The sequence below is a fragment of the Typopeltis vanoorti genome, chromosome 16 (genome assembly GCF_054136105.1).
Source record: "Typopeltis vanoorti isolate ZY-2024b chromosome 16, IOZ_Tvanoo_1.0, whole genome shotgun sequence".
NCBI classification, from domain to species: Eukaryota; Metazoa; Arthropoda; class Arachnida; order Uropygi; family Thelyphonidae; genus Typopeltis; species Typopeltis vanoorti.
This window is the reverse complement of record NC_143564.1, coordinates 62698643-62716162: the sequence shown is the minus strand read 5'-3', so window position 1 is coordinate 62716162 and position 17520 is coordinate 62698643. Positions and strand designations below refer to the sequence as shown.

Genomic DNA, 17520 nt, shown 5'->3' with positions numbered 1-17520 from the left:
ACATAAAAATTAGGTCACAACTCCGACCAATAAGCGATAACACAAACACTTCAAAGGCAGAACCACCAAGCCCACACGACATAGCATCCACTTCCTCGATGAGTTCAGACGACGACCTACACGGTCGAAACGGCTCGCACACCGTCAATCTCCCCGGATCCCTTTTCCCATAAACCCCTCCCCTTCCTCTAATAAAGAGTTTCTATTTTCATCCCCCTTTTTCATCTTTTTCCCACCCTACAAAAAAGCGCTCCGCCCACCCTTAAAAATAATATATGCATATATTATACAAAAGCACCCCCCCACTCCCCTTTCGACACCATAACAGCAGAAGTATGCGCACCGCAGAAAGAAGACAGGCAATAACATCCAAGAAAAAGGTATGTGCGAATTTTCTTCTATTAGGCTACATATATTTGTCTCTAAAAATACATCGGAAATGCCCTAAGAATTCTTGAGTAAAAAGCCAATGACATTAAAAAGGGGCACTCCCAAACGAAAGCACGCAAAACAGCCGTAAAAAGAATGGTTTTTAAGAGGAGTAACATGGGAGTTTTCCCAGAAATAATACCTATAAGATAAGACAGTTTTTATTAAGTTGGATACTATATCTAAGTCTGTTTACTTCATAAATATTTTGCAGTTTTTAAACCCATGTTATATAAGTTCTTGTCTTTTTTTAATTCTGGAATGGTCCCAAAGAGTTTTATAAACATATATTGGACTTTACTTCGAAGAACGACTCTTTTTTATATTGTTGGTCTTATTTGTTGGCTGGCTTTGATGATTTTTTTTCTTTTTGTTTGCTATTTGCTATAATGCAAGTTCCGGATGATGTTTTCTTCTGTTTGCAATCCGTTGAATAGATTTTCTATTTTTACTAGTAATTTCGGTGTTCACAGATTTCGCTAAATTTTAAACTACAGTAGTTAAGTTCTCTGCGTCATTTTCCTGAATTCCTTCGATTGCGCAGTTTCTTTGTAAACTGCTTGGTGTGATCTCCAGTGTTTTTTTCTTTTATTCTGCCGTTCTGCTCTTAGATCGTTGTTCTCTTTTCTTTAAGTGCGATTGCGTTTCAGTAAGTGATTTTATGTTTTCTTTCATTTCTTTAACCGAGTTTAAACACTTCTTACACGCCTTCGTTATTGAATTTTAGGAATTCTTCGTGCGTCATCACTAAATGTTCTTTTATTTCTTGTTTATGTCTATTAAATCTTCTTTTAGGGCTGCAATTTCTTGAGTTGTTGACTGCATCAGTTGTACAAGTAGAGATCAGATCATGCTTAATTCTTTATGAGATAATTTTGATTATATTCGCCATTTTGGACAATTTGTTTACTGAGTGATTTTTAAATCACTTGAGACTTAATACTCGCTTTGAATATTTGTTTGTTCTCTGCAAGAGCTATAGAGCCACCGGACTTAACTTTTAAGGAGTTCAGCTTTCCATGTGGTGTCAATAACGCAGAGCAATCACAGCACAAGTTTCTGTTATGATCACCATGATCGCTATGAATTGGAAGGTTGTTATGTCAGTAATTGCATAATACTTCTTCCATTTTGTGAGGAATTCATGTATTTTAACTGTAATAGTTTTTTTTGTTGAGTTCAGTACGATTAAGAGAAAAAGAAAATCGTACTTGAGATTATATATGGTTTCTTTCTGCTTGAACTATTTCCAAGGAAGTAAGGTCACGTGAGCTGTCAGCTCAATGTAGAGTCTGAGGGCAAAAGACAGAGGAGCGTGCCGATAAGAAGTTCGTAAAATCACAGATTTCCATTTTTTTTTAGCAAATGGAATATGGATTACCTTAATTTAATATTCGAATAAATTACCAGCAAGATAATACCGATTATTTATGCTTTAACTGCAAATTAGTAGGACGAACAAAATTCACTTTGGAACACAAGAAGTTCACAGTGGGAAAAAAGTGACATCTTTTTTCATAATAAAAAGAAGAGAAAAAAAAGAAAGAAGAAAATAATGCGTAATGTATAGATTTTTTTTTGTTTGCAAGGGTGGCGACGGCACTCTTATGAAGCCACTTCTGTCTGTAGATGAAATCGGCGTTGACATTTTGAAAACTTGTTTTCTGTTAGATCCTGATTGCAAATGAGAGAGAGAGAGAGAGAGAGAGAGAGTACGTATAAATGTGAAAATATTTATCTGAAGAATAATTATATTTTATTGAGAGGGTTAAGAACTACCTAAAGGAACTCAACTGATTTTGGAGTAATTCTCGAGAAAGATTATGAGGTTTTTATCGTTTAACATAACCTTAATCGACATTTTTTTAGACATTCTCAGAGGATTTTAGATATTTTTTCTGTAAAATAGTAGCGTCGTATGCAGAAAGATTAGTTTAAAAAAATAACATACTCATATACTGTGATCAAGAATTGTCGTACAAAGTTAGAACTCACCTTTATATTTTGAAAAACAAATTAACTAATTCCAAAATAATCAAATTAACCCCTCTCTGAGAATTTGTGAAAAAAAGTAGTAAATGAATATTAACAGAAACAGATCATTATCATTTTCATTTTCTCTAAAATCATTTGAGTCACTCTCGGTATGGTTGAAAAGATTTTGTTACGCTATAATTGTGTTGAACTTGCTAAACTATATTTGCTTCCTTAGTAATATTAACGATATTATTAGAATATTTTAATAAATGTGAGGGTTTGTCTTTTTTGTTTTATACCTTCTCTATTTCTCTATCGATAATTCTTTCTCGATGCAGTATTCATTAAATTCTCCATCCATATTTTCATTTCACTGCCAAGTGTTAATATTGCCTAAGGAAAAGAGAAAGAGAGAGAGAGAGAGAGAGAGAGAGAGGAGGAGGAGGAGAAAGAGGAGGAGGTGGAGGAATGCACTTTATCATCTCCGTGACATGGAACTCAATGCTAGATATGATGACACTTCTCCAAGAAGGTTCTTTAATGAAAGATAAGAAACGCCATGTTAAAACTGTCGACACCCTTAAGGCAATTTGTCATTTAGAACTATATAATTGCATTATGGGAATTCATAGAGACGTAGCGTAGCTCTCTGTCTTCTCCTCAAGAAGGTCGTCCATTCATTCGTGACAGAACCCGATAGAGGTGTCCACTTCATCTCTGTCTTCTCACGTCACTCAACGCTTTAATTTGCAGAGCGATGCTAACGGTGAACCTACAACTTAATATCTCCTGTCAGCAATGAAGTCTCTCCTATTTTGGCAACACTCCATCAGCTTAGTGAGTACGTGTGGATGAGAAGAAAAACGTTCGTTATTATTATCCGACTTTCATCTCACAAATTGTGTGGAATGGAAAAGCTAATGTGCGTGGGTGTCTTCCAACTTCGTTTTCTTTTTATCGTTCTTGTTTTCTTTAATTGGTAATTTTTCACCACTTTGTTTGCTGACCACTTCCTTTAACTTTTCACTTCATTTTTCATAAGAATTTAACTACTCTCTCTCTCTCTCTCTCATCTTTCAATCTTTGTTGCCAACTTCTCCCGCTTCTCTTCTTGACCTGGTCGGGTTATTTACTCTGACATTTGACATAACGATACCGAAAAGGCAGCCAGTTCTCGTGGGAGGTTTCCAACCCGTTCTACGTCTGCGTTATCTGATCACCTCTGAAGCTTTTAATAGGTTTCTTGGGAATAACCGACATCATGAAACGACACCTGTGACTTCGCGTGACATTTGTGATGACTATTGGGAAATTACTATTTCTTTTCAAATAAGAATGTGAATCAGAAATGTAAGAACTCTAATTTGACTTTCTTATTCTGAAAGAAGTTTAAATTGAAAAGAAAGAAAGAAATGAAATATCTTCTCGCGAACTAATTTCACAATCCATGTTAGTAAAAGAAGAAAAAGGATAGAGGCTATTACAGACTAAAAGGTCTGTTATAAATTCATTCTGGTCGTATCCATTTATTTATTTCAGTAATTATTCCAGTAAATAAGACAACGTTTTCTAGAACATGGATAGGACAATCTTGATTGTTTAACGATGTAAAAGCAATCTTTGTTGTATTTTTTTGGAAATTTTGTAGAAAATTCATCCTTTTTGTTTCATCGCCAATACTGGCATCGTTTTCATAGCATCACTTCTTATAAATGTACGTTTTTTCTTTGATTCAATGAAAATTGAATCAAAATGCACAAATATGAATTCTACCCTGATCATTCGAAAACTATACTCAAGAGAGTTGCGTGCTTGCTTTTATTGGTTTATCACAGAGTGCCGAAGATCTCCAAAGCTACTGATACGCGGTTCATTACTGGGACCTGAAATCAAATATTTGTAAAAAAAATTCATCAAAGCTGACTTGGCGAGATGGATTATTATGTAATTTGTGCACGGAAAACGCTTTTCAAAATCAGCACTTGGAAGTTATAATTGAAGCTGAATGACGTCATTAGATGAGTTCTCTCTTTTTTTTTTTTTTTTTCGTATATTCATAAGACTTTGGCCGCTGTCGGAATGTATCCAGGTGACAGCGACACTGCCGAAAGAAGAACAGCAGAAGCAAGGAGAGAGGTGACCTTCACAACGCGAAGCGCCCTTACTTACGGCGTCAAATATTGATTCGACCATTCCTACAGGAATCTTAGAAAGGTGTACTAGGAATGAGCAACTTACTTCGGTGTCAAAGATTCCATTTGAGATTGCAAAAGTAAATCCAGTTATGTATAGCACACCAGAAAAACAGTAACGATGCAGGGTTTATTATTAAGGGTTTTTAAGGGGGAATTGCATATTTGTGAACCTAATTTTTTTTCTAACTGCAGAAGTTGGAATAACTTTATATTGAACTTAGACTAGAAAATAAGTTAAAGCATAAAAAGTAATACTTCAAAGAGTTCTCTCAGAGGGCCTCAGTTGATTAATACAATATACATTCTTATTTCCTTTTCTCCAAAGAATAATAACAAATTTAACTCATTTATTTCGTTGACAAGTGCATAGAAGATTGTACATCAGAGATTTATCAGTTTATTGTGGCAAAAATATCAATATTAAGGAAATCTCTCGTGATTTTTAAAGTACTTATTGCGTTAGTTATATAAAATATTTAATGAAATGATGTAAAAGGGCATAATAAAATTTTTCAAAGCAAGAGGGCACACGTTTGCATAAAACACACCAAATCACTGCACCAAATCATCATTATACAGAAAACTGTCATTAGGAATTTACAGCACCTTTAATTAGATTTGAACTTCTGTGTGTTCGTTGTTCGGGTTGAAACTATTCGTATTGCGTGAAAGAAAGTATTGGATTGTGGAAACAATCTGCTTTTTCTAGTTTGTATGCTGACTGAAATTTCAGCATGCAAGACTAAAATGAACACAGTCGGTACACGAATTCTTTTTTGGTTCGTTTCTAATCATCTGATAAACAAGTAGTCTGTTGGAAATTCTCTTTAATTACTTCTCTTCAAAGAGGATTATTTTTCCTAGTTAATTAAGTTACATTTTTACTTCTTAACCGCATTTGTTTTAATTGAGTTATCAGTGATTCAGTGCCTTTGTCAAAATCCTATCGAGTTTTGTTTTAATCTTATCTAAGTTTAGAGATAAAATTATAAAAAAACTAGAGACACGGGGGGGGGGACAGAATGTTTTTGCTTTATTTTATCTGAAAATTATACTCATTGTATGGATTTTCTATCTGGGGATTCGTTCGTCACTTTTATTTTTAGTTACTGATTTCGTTTGGCTTTTCGGAGTTATGGAACAAAAACTCAAACTATCGCATTAATTAACAGTGACTGAAAGAATTGTTTTTCTTTTATTCCATGACTTGCCAGATGTTTAGAATAACCTTTCGTCGATACTATTTGCGTAAGTTTTCTTTTTGTAAATGAATTTGGTCTTTGTGATTGAAACAAGTCACTCTGCTAGCGTCGATGAAATAGATGCACCCTTTACTAGTTTTTTATATAATGTATTTCGCTGTCATAGTACTTTGTGGATATTTTTATATTTGGTTACTTAAACGTGTAAGACTAACAAGCTAAGTTACTTTTAATATCTATTTATTTATTTCTTAAGCTGTCATTTTTACTTATACATCTGCAACTTAATTAAAAAGACATTTTTTGAACTAGCTGACTATGCTTAGTACGATAAGAGTGGGATTTTTGTATTACTTTGATATAATGAATTGTTACTGAGTGAAAACTAGTATTAAATTAATTTTTCTATTAGTAAATCGAAGGTTTATTTAACTCAACTTAGCAATTTAAACAGTTTTTTTTTCCTGTTAAATTTCAGTATGTCATATGGATTTTTAACCTCCCCCCCTCCCCAGTTGCTTACTCTTTTATATTGCGAGATAGGAAGCTATTCAGGAAACATTTTAGATTAACCGCGGCATTGTAAGCTAAAGCATTTTATCAAATCACTTTTTTTTTTTTGTGTGTGTGTGTGTGTGTGTGTGATCTGTTGAAGAACGCCCGACACGTCAACTCTCAATACACAGTTCTTCCAGTTGGAGTGAACATGCTTTTATTGGTAGCGTCTGTCTTGGTGCCGTGTTGGCCGCGCACACAAGGACAATTCGTACATTCTAGCTTGCTTTTTTAGCGGTTTTTGGCTGAAGGTCTACAGGCAGACGTTTCTCACCGACTTGCCGTATTAACTACGCTATCATTTTTAAAGGAGGGGATGGAATCTGACATTAAACTTTCTTGCAAGTTTACATACTTGAATGTGATCAGCTAATTCATTTTTTGGTTACGTACTGAACAATAGTAATACGACTAATAATAATAACATAATGTAGTAGCTTTTGGTTACAGGGAAGCGTAAAGCATAGAAGGAATAGTATGCGCGCGCGCACACACACACACACACATTGCTTAACAGATTGTTACATAATACACGCTTTCAACGAATTTTATCTTTAACCGTCTAAGTTCTAAGCTTCTCCTTGGAAGTTTTTTTTTCCCCTATAAATATATTTTCCATTACAGTATTCGATATAGTGTAAGGATGTTTGTAGGTCACGCTGATAATTTCCAATGCAAGAAAAAAATTAAATAAAATGAAATACATGTTACTGTTTTACTTCGGGTGCAGCAATATTTTTGTTTGTAAGTTTTATCCCATGAAGCTCTCTTTTTTAAGCTTTTAACACAATGCAAAGTCACATTTACTAAAAATAGCGAGTTCAAACCAAAGCGTAGCATTTGCAGTGAGTATTTTGGACATTGACGATGACAACGGATTTGCATGACTCTGTTTACTAACAATAATCTGAACATGTTGGTTAATTGAACTTTGTAATGTCATCATTTTGTAAACAAAGGGATACACTTTCAGTTCGATGCAATTTCGTTGAAAGTACTTTGATACGAAATAGCTATTTGCTGCAAGAAAGTAGAATGATACGCTTCGTACACCAGAATATGATTGTGCGTGACTTCCTCAAAGATCCCATTAGTTCTTCTTCTTCTCTCTTCCATCATCTGTGTGGATGATGATGAGGCCGAATGAACTCTTTCCACTTCTGTCTGTCCCGGGAGAGTCCGAACAATTCTGTCCAGTTTGGTGTCGCTTGTTGTGATTTGGTTTTCAGTTCCTCTTTTATTTTGTCTATCCATCTAATTCTGGGCCGCCCTTTGGATCTTTTACCTTCCATCATTGTATTCAGGGCTTTAGATGGTAGTCTTTCTGTTCCCATTCTGGTCACATGGCCAAACCATCGCAGTCTTCTTTCTTGGATTTTGTCTATTATTGTTATTTCTTGTTTTAGTCGTTTCCTTATGTCTTCGTTTCTTAGTCAATCCAGCAGAGATACTCCAAGTAATCTTCTTAGCCAACCCATTTCAGTAATTAATAATTTTTCTCTTCAACCTTATTGAGATTCCAGCATTCACTTCCATAGAGGAGTATTGGGAGGACCATTGTCTCATAGATTCTTACTTTTGCTACTTGTTTGATGTCTCTTGACTTCCATATTTTATTACGTCGTCCAAAAGTTTGGGATGCTTGACTGATTCGTCTGTTTATATCTTTATAATTTCACCATTGTACTCAATAACTCCTCCAGATAGGTGAAGTTTTCTACCTGCTCTAGATTTTTACTATCAATTTCAATTTTCAGATTGGTGCTTCTTTTTCCTATTTGCATAATTTTTGTTTTGTCTATATTTATGTTTAATCCGGATTTTATACACTCCTCCTTTGTTTTATCAGAAATTCGCTGTAGATTTTCTTCTGTGCTTGCAAGTAATGCAATGTTCTGCAAATTTTAAATTTGTCACATTTTTCCCGTATATTTTGATTCCGGAGTCTTCATTGTTTAAGGCCTTATTGGTTGCTTCTTCCAGTGTAAGAGTGAACAGGTCTCGTGACAGATTGCATCCCTGTCTTACTCCGCTCTCTGTGTGGAACCAATTGGTTAAGGTGTCCTCCATTCGTACTGCACTTTAAGATTTCTCATATAGATTCTTTATTATTCTTATGGTTTTGTTGGGAATTCCAAATTCTTCCATAGTTTTCCATAGTTCTCTTCTACGGAGTGAATCAAATGCCTAACGAAAGTCTATGAAATTTATGCAGCAACTTTGGTTGTACTCTAGTGTATTTTCTGTTAGCTGTCTTAAGGTGAATAGGTGATCAATTGTGCATCGCCCTGGTCTGAAACCGGCTTGTTCTTCTCCTAGTGCCAGTTCTATACATGGCTTAATTTGTTTTTGGAGTACTTTCATAAAAACCTTCCTTGGAATACTCAGACGCTAATGCCTCTGTAATTATTGCATTCTGTTTTATCTCCTTTTTCTGTATATAGGAGTTATGGCTGATTTGGTCCAATCAGTAGGCACTGCTTCGTTTTTGTAGATCCTTTCAAATAATGTTTTTAATGGTTCCAAAAGTTGTTCCTTTCCTCCTTTTAAGAATTCTGCGTGTATTTAATCAATACCAGGTGCTTTCCTAGTTCTGAGTTTTTCTATGCTGTGCTATTATTTCTTTGGTAAAGATATTTGTTTCCTCTTCCATTTTAGTGGCTGGAATCGTAATATCCTGGGAGCTGTTTTTATTATATAAATATTTGAAGTATTCTTCCCATCTGGCCATTCTTTTTGTTTTATTTTCAATTAGTTGTCCCTCTTTGTTTTTGATCATTATAATTTTTGTTGTCCGTGGATTCCTAATTTGGTCTATTTGTTTATATAATCCATGAAGATTATTTTCTTTTGATAGCTTTTCTGCCATTTTGCATTTTTCTTCTAACCAGTTATTCTTCTCTCTTTTAACTAGTTTTCTAATTTCTCTGGTTAATCTATTATATTCACATCTGTTATAGTTCTGTTTTAGTTTAATGCTTTTTCTTTGATCGCTTAACCTTTTTACTTCATTCGAGATCCAATCCTTTTTACTTTCTCTTTCTGCGTAACCTGTTGTCTTTTCTGCCGAATTTAATATTATTTTCTTTAATTTTCACCAATGTTCTTCGATGTTTATATTCTGTTTTGATAGTTCCTTCAGGTTTTTATTTAGTTCTAGTTGATATTTTCTTAGAATAGTGTTGTCTTGTAGTTTTTTTTTACATTCAGTCTCCTTTTGACTTTAAAAGTGCTTCCAGATTTTAACTTTATTCTTAGGCTTGCTAATACTAGCTTATGGTCTGATACACAATCTGCAGAAAAGGATCTGCAATTCAGGATACTTGATTTCCATCTTTGGTTTACAATAATATAGTCTATCATATTCTTGGTTTGTCTGTCTAGTGATATCCATGTCCATTTTCTTTGGGATTTTGGATGTTTAAAGAGTGTTGGTTATTGTTATTCTATTATTTGAGCAGAAGTTTAGCAGTCTTTCGCCACGTTCATTGCTTTCTCCATACCCGAACTTTCCGATTACTCTTGGCCAGGTATCCCAGTCTTTGCCTACTTTTGCATTTATCTCCTCCATTCCAATTAGGAGATCTTGACTTAATGTCTACTGTATTGCTTTTTGCAAATCTATATAGAACTCCTCAATGTCTTCTTCTGATGATGTGGAAGTTGGTGTTGGTGAGTATTCTTGAATAATAGTTAGTGATCCGATTGATGTTTTAAATCTTGCTTTAATTATCCTAGGTGAGATAGGATTGTAGGACAACAGAGAGTTTTGAGCCTTTGGTTTTAATATAAGTGCTACTCCTTGGTGTTTGTTGTCCTCCCTGCCCGAAGTTAAGATTTTGTACTGTCCATGATGGAATTCTCCTTTTCCAGTCCATCTGGTTTCGCAGAGTCCAATCACTTTCCATCGGTAGTTGCCTAATTCATGCAGTAGTATTTCCAAAACATCACCTAAAAAACATAACAAGTTTATTAGGTGATGTTTTGTTCCAATAGCATATTTTTCGCCTTCACTATCTTGGTTCCCTAATAGTGGGTGCGACTCCTGTTTGATCGGGCAACGGTCGAGCCGGCATGTATCTTTAAGTTGGTTAGAGTTCATTCGGTTTCAATGGTTAAGTTTTCATCAAGTGTCAACCACTCCTTGACCTGAATTCAGCTGTTTTTTTTTTTAGTAGATAGTGGAAACTACAGTTTGAGAGGAAAGATTCACCCCCTAGCCCTCGAGTTGCTCTAATAGCACTGGGGGAAGGAGTAAGAAGTAAGAGAGAGTGCAGGGAAAGAAGAGTAGAAGATCAGTCTCCAGATATGATATACCAAGTGTATATTGTAAGAAGAAAGTTCAGGTCTAGCTTGGGTATCTCCGGTTTGCCATGCCCGTACTCACCAATGTGAGCCCCTGAGAAAATTTAGTTGATTAGTTGATTAGTCCCATTAGTTGATTAACTACAACTTTGTGACGAAATAAAACTTTTGAAATATATTTTGCAAACAGAAAGATATAGTAATAATAGTTAGAGTTGCAGCACAGAGTAGAGCCTACATAGCTCAAGTAGGTTTTGACGAAGTCGTTTGTTTGGAAAGAACTAAGTTCGATTCCCGTCTATGAGACGCGAAGAAGCCTCATTATCAGGGATTTTAAAATAAGGGTCAGTTAGCCAGTCTCAAGCTGAGGAGGTGGTTGCTTCCATCCGAAAATTAGGGTTTTTTTCCTCCCCATAACCAGACAGACCAACTTGGAGAACATACAGTTTACATAAATTTTTTCGTCCCATAACCAACTGGTGGAACACATACACTTTACATACAAAATATAATCTAACCGCCCTATTCGAGAATTGTGATCATGAAACCCGATATCGGTCGTTGGCCTAAAGGATATCGGTCGTTGGCCTAACATTATGGACTTAATACTTTCAAAGCCTGAAAATTTTCTCGATAACCGAAGAGTTCGCAACAGGTTCCCAGGATAAGCAGTGCATCTTCTGGTGCTTAAAATTATGAACGATGATCAAACAGATTGAGCTACTGTATCTCGTATGTCGAAACTCATTTTTCGGTTCATAATATAACATCATTCTGCTCCTTGGAGCACTATTATCCATTAATAAAACTGTCTGTTGAATAAAATCAATCCTTTTATGCAACAATTAGCATATCTGCTGCAGTCTAAATGTATGGATTACCAAACTCTCATGTTAGAATAATTATATTAATGCACTTATACAATCAGCATAAGATTAGGTAATGTTAATTTTGAAAAGTATGCAGTGCCGACAAAAATGATGGTGTGCATGTTTTCACCATCTGTGACGATGCGCTTCAGAAACTACTTCCGCTTACCAAACAGCAGCTTGAAACGTCTAGATCACGTACGGATTCTCATCGGCGGTCTTTCACGCCTCAACTACCCCAAATACAATGGAAAGTTCGCTCGAATGAACTTAATTCTGCACGCCTTTTATCAAACTTTGACGCCTTTCTTCACTGTAGAATAATTTATATTTCTATTATACGTTTGATACTGTTTTTAAAGGTCTAGACTTCCGATGAAACTTATTTTTATAAAAAGAATAGATCTAAGACTCATCACTTCATTGATATCATATCGATGTTCATTTGTCACAAATATTTCTTAATTACTGAATCTCATTGTTGACAATTACATATTTTAGCTACTTCAATACTAGCTGGTCTAATAAGGGAGGTTCCAGGATGTTCATCCTGGAAAGTGTGTATTTTTCTCCAATTAAGCATGTAAGCAGGAAGGAATATAAGCAGTTTGATACATTAGTCTACTTAGTTGTTTTACTTTTCAGATTCCGAAACATGAAATGCACTTCAACCCGGATAATTCTATCCAAACACAGCGTAACAGATAAATCCGTTATCCTAATTAATCATAAACATGCCCCTTGTGTCATAACCCTGTTACCGAGGTACAAACTATTTTATCTAATCGAAGCAAACTGAAAGTCTGTCAGTGCTTTAAGAAAAAAAAGAGAGATTGGAAGTTAATGATAATCAAAGAATCTTACGAGATTTTATTAAAATAATAAGACAAAAAGTTTAATTATAAACTGAAAAAAAGTAAAGTAAAAAATCTTAAAAAATAAAGTAATGATAAAAACTATGTTAATTTGCAAACCAAATATTTACGTATTTGATAATCTGTAAAACAAACATTCTCCTTTGCAAATTAATAAAAAGCAAGAAAATGCGTATGTGGAACCGACACTTGACGACATGTGAAAAATGTCCACTTAGAAAACTGGATGATAAGAATATGTGCGTGCAATTAACTGGTTTAAAATGTGCTTGTTTCTATTGATTTTCTGTGGAATATGCTTAGCGTTTTTATGAATACAGAAAGAACTGCGTAATCTGTTCAAGAAGAAAAAAAAAAGGAAGAACAGTCATTGCACTGGCAACGCACTTAATTCTACTTAAGTGCACTGGGCAACGCACTTAAGTAGAATTAAAGCTAGTGACTTATTCACTAATTAAAATACAAGGACAAAACAAGAAAACGCAAACTGAAATGTAAAGAAAAGAATTCTAACCGTTAAAAAAAGCAGATTAACACGCGCCCACACCCTTCCGTTAGTTACAACACGTGTACCGGATATACACGTTTTGTATATCCGGTATATAAACAAACGAATATAAACAAACGAATATAAACAAACTTAAAATGGATTAACTTTCAAAAACGTATCAAGTGTTTACCACTAGCTGCACTCCTAAGAATTGATAACTGGGTAGATAAAGACTACGCAAAAAAAACCAAAAATGCTTAATCTTTATTTTCGTTTAGTTGAGCGAGTAGTTTGACTTTGTAGAGCCATTTCTAGTCAGCCACGTCGATTTATTGCAGAGGAGAAAATTACTTAACATGTTCGTGCCATGAAGACATCGTGAACTTCCTTAATTGTAGAGAATTCCCTAAAGAACTTGTAAGTCTTTAGTAATTAAATTTTATGTTAATTAGTTGGTCAGACCATTACCTGATAATTAAATGTTAGGTTTCGTGTGTTAGTAATTCGATAGTCGGATAGATTACATTTAAGTTTAACAAGGCTATCGGAAAAGTGGGGTTACTAGTTGATCAAATATTTAAATCATACAACTCCTAGATTAACCTCCGGCAAATAAGCATAAAATACAGATTTCAAGCAAGCTGAAGAAGGCGCTAGCTGTATAATCTCACTAAGGGGTCTTTTTTGAATCCATGTTGTACTTCATCTGTAAATAAGACTTCAACAATTGTTTGATTTTTTTATATCTGTCCACACAAGAAAGGTCACATGATCTATAGTACATCAGTGTCGTGTGGGCAAGAGGAATAGAAGAAAGGAGGAATCTGCTCACATTTTTCTTGAACAGCTGAGGGTTGTGATCTTTGCGGAAGGCAGAGTGAGGAAGACTGTTCCAAAGGACAGAAGTAGATGGAATGAACGAGGAGGCGGTGAAGTCGGTTCGGTGAGTTTCAAGATGGACTGTACAAGGGTGTTGGTTAGCAGTGGCTCTTGTTTTAATGATTTCGGAGGAGAGTGGAGCAGGGGCGGCTCGTGCATAGGCACTGCGGAACTGCAGCACCCCCAATTTTTCTCGTTATATAAATATATTTATTAATTTATTCATATTTGCTTGTAATATTTCATTTTATCATCAACAATCCTATACAATTCTCTTATTTTGTATAAAAAATAATAAAAATTCATCTTGTAGCACTTAGGAGGGCGAAGGACGCTAGCAGCACTGTGTTTATCACAGTATTGCTACGCGGGCAAGCATATGCACGTCATAGTGAGATGCAAGCTATTAGCGTAATGCGGCACTGTCCGTTGCGCAGTTCCACTGTTGTTTATATGCAGTTTGCGCCAGTAGTAGAGTGTTCGTAGTGCTTATCGTGCTTACTCCGTCTCTTTAAATATTTCGCCATTACAATTAAAGACATAATATTTGTTATAGTTTTTATTTTAGAACATTATTGGGGTTATGATAATGTCTTTTATTTTTAAGTAATTTTGAATTATACTAAACTGTATAAATTTATCGATAATAACCAATATTTTTTCATGTTTATTTTATTTTTTTAAATTTTGACCATAATTTTGATATTTTATCCAAACACGTATACACTGTACTTACAGTGTGTATGTATATTTCGAGAGTTGCAGCACCCCATGATTTCAAGCTACGAGCCGCCACTGGAGTTTAGTAATAATAGAGGATAATTCAGCAGAGCACTGTGCATGAAAGTATCTGTAGAAGAGGCACAAGGCAGAAACTAAAGATCTGTGAGAAAGTGATTGAAGTGGGTATGTGAAGGCAGTGGTGTAGCTAGAGCTTTTGCCGCTCGGGGTGGTCCCTGAGTTTGTCGCCCCTCTCAAAAAACACCAAAAATACTACAAAAAAAGTCAACGACGTATGGGGAAATAAATTAAAACACTATGTTTACTTTTGAAGTAAAACTTTAATTTCAACATTCTAAAATGTTATTTTTCTTGCTCTTCTGTTAGCAAAATCGTCGATGACATTGGCGAAGTATATTTCATAGTAATATAGGTAATTCTTAATCAGTTTTATTTAGAAAAACTCCTCTCACAACTAGCAAGACTTTGTGAAGAAAATTCGCAGTAGTATTACAATATTTGGGAATGAGTTCTCGAGACTGTATTTTAGAATTAACTACAAAAATTGAAAAAGGTTCAAAGTGCCGCCCGGGGGCGGACCGCCCCTCTCCTCTCCTCCCTAGCGACGCCTCTGTGTGAGGGAGAGAGATCATTAATTAGACAGACTGCCCTCTTCTGGATAGAATAGAGCAATCTTAAACAGGATTTTGGTGCACCACCTCAAATATGGAAGCAATATTTCATGGAGTTGGGCTTTGTATAGAGCTAGCAGCTGTGAAGGTGTGAAGTAGTGTCTTGTGCGAAAAAGTACACCAAGTTTTATTGGTGGCTGAAGAAGCTATTGTTGAAACCTGTTTGTGCCAGGAAAGATCGGAGGTGCAGGTCAGACCAAGAAGAAAAATATGATCATGTTTGGATATCTCAGTATTACTGAAAGTAAGGGGGGGGGAGGATGCGAGAGATCAGACAGGACTGAGTTTTGGTGGCATCGAAGTTTACAAGGTTGTCCTTGCCCCACTAGAATATAGCTAGGAGATTTAAATTCAGGTTGCTGGTCGTGATAGATCTTGAAGATTCTAATACTTGAGAACTGCAAAGTTTGTCGATTGAAAAGGAGGAATAGAGTGCATTGTCGTCAGCAAAGCTATGGATAGGATTAGAAGAGGAAGAGAATGGGTGAAAGAACAGAACTCTGGGGTACTCCTGCACTGGTGTGGAAATCTGAGGAGAGTAAACCATCCACCATGACACGTAGTGAGCGACCAGTGAGAACGTTGGCGATCCAGTTGCAGAGTAAAGACGTCGGAGTATAGGGTGGAAGTTTGTTAAATAGGCCCCTGTGCCAAACCCGATAAATTGGCCTTCTCTTTAGGCAAGGTAACTACAGTACCATCAGAATGTGAGAGTGGTGGAAACCCAGGTGGGTAGAAGTCGTGCCAGATGGCCTTGACAAGTGACCAGAAGGAGCAACTGCCATTTGGGCAGGAGGAAAATTTGCAGCATTCGACCTTTTAAAAGTCTGACTTGGACTTGGGGATTATTCTTTTACAACTGTTGCGAACTGCAGTGTAGGCAGAGTGGGAATCTATAGTTCTGGTCTTTAGCCATTCGTGGTAAGCAGAGATTTTTTTTCTTTTACAGCATTAGCAAACGTTTTTGAGAACCAAGGCTTGGACGGTGGCTGGAGTGGAATCAGGGATGAAAACCTTCATTCCTGTGAGAATGATTTCTGTTATTCGGTCTATACAGGTGTTTTCATCAAACAGTATAGTCATACCATGGGGAGGAATAGAAGTCACCGAGATCTTCCCAATTGTCACCCTTGTAATGCTAAAGGATAGGTGACTGTGAACTGGTGGATGAAGGTAGTTTTGAGACAAAGGAGACTTTTATGAGGTTGTGGTCCGTGTTATCAAGAAGAAAACCGACAACCACAGTATACTCGGAAGGGGAGTTTGTTAGGAAGAGGTTAAGTATATTGACAATTTGAAGGGGATTGTCAGGTGTTCTGCTCGGAAGATTGATGATCTGAGATAGTTCGTTGCTGATGGCGAATACCTCAGCATCCCTGCCTGCTTGGTCGGTGAAAGCGAAGAAGGCGGGGGGGAGGAGTCAATGTGAGTTGTGGACATTGAAGTTCCCAATAAGGATAATCCCACTTTTGGGCTATTTCGACTGCAGAAAGTCGAGATTTAGTGAGAGATAGTTGAAGAGGTCAGAGAGGTTGGGGGGGGGGATGCAAAATAGTCTCAGAGGGAAAAAAAGCTTGAGCATTTTTATCAACTATTGCGATAACTCCGAATGAAATTATACTTTGAGAAGACCATTCATCCATTGATTCATGAAATATGTCAGTCATGCATCAGGAGTGACGCGTTTGCTAACTCACTGACAAAAATTGTCCAGCAAGATTCCCAATGCGATCCGACAATAGCTTCTACATCGCTTTAATCTTCTAGTGACGTAAACGTCTCATTCTGGAGTGAATGCATTATTGGCAGAACGACAGACACTCCGCACTGTTATGAAAGTCTCTTTACAGTCTCCTTTGTGTGCGTTTCAATATTGCAACATGAATATCTACGAGTTTCCTAGGAAACAGTTTCCACTTTTGCATGCATATGCTATACTTCCGGGTTCTTCAATCTGTTCAAACAAGCGCTTTATATGTTGAGCATCTCTGCAAATTCGTCTAGTGGTTTCATGATTTTTAATTTCTGTCGTGAATTCCTAGACCAGTATTCTTTACAGGAGACTACCGACTCCACATTTACCTTTTTATTATCCAAAAGAGAAATCAATATTATGGTCGTAAGGATTGTTTTTCTGTTTTGAACACAGAATAAGACAGATCAAAAATGATGTAGGGTAAATTTTTAACTGGAAGAATCACTTCTCTGGAATTCATTATTTTATTGTCATTTGCTTATTCAAAATATGAAAATTATCTTCTTAAACGAAGAATTCAAAACTGTTTGTTGTTGCTTCATGTAGAACCCTGCTTATTAGATTTAGACGATATGA

The 17520-nt window shown here is 35.9% G+C and overlaps 1 protein-coding gene across 6 annotated transcripts in view; it reads left to right on the top strand.

Annotated features, from left to right (window-relative positions):
- The window catches only part of LOC150098069 (synaptotagmin-5-like), a 172130-nt gene that overhangs the window by 91017 nt on the left and 63593 nt on the right, over positions 1 to 17520 (top strand). The window contains exon 1 of one of the 6 annotated variants that reach the window (XM_090406701.1): positions 168 to 380. The exons of 1 other annotated variant lie outside the window; for it this stretch is intronic. Coding sequence is in view for 1 of the 5 variants with exons in the window: in XM_090406703.1 (XP_090262829.1) it covers positions 5804 to 5849 (46 nt within the window). In the remaining 4 variants the exon portion in view is untranslated. Of the gene's footprint in view, positions 1 to 167; positions 381 to 5696; positions 5850 to 13129; positions 13315 to 17520 lie in introns of those variants that run through there. 4 more of the 6 variants (XM_090406706.1, XM_090406703.1, XM_090406700.1 and 1 more) reach the window with 4 other exon arrangements.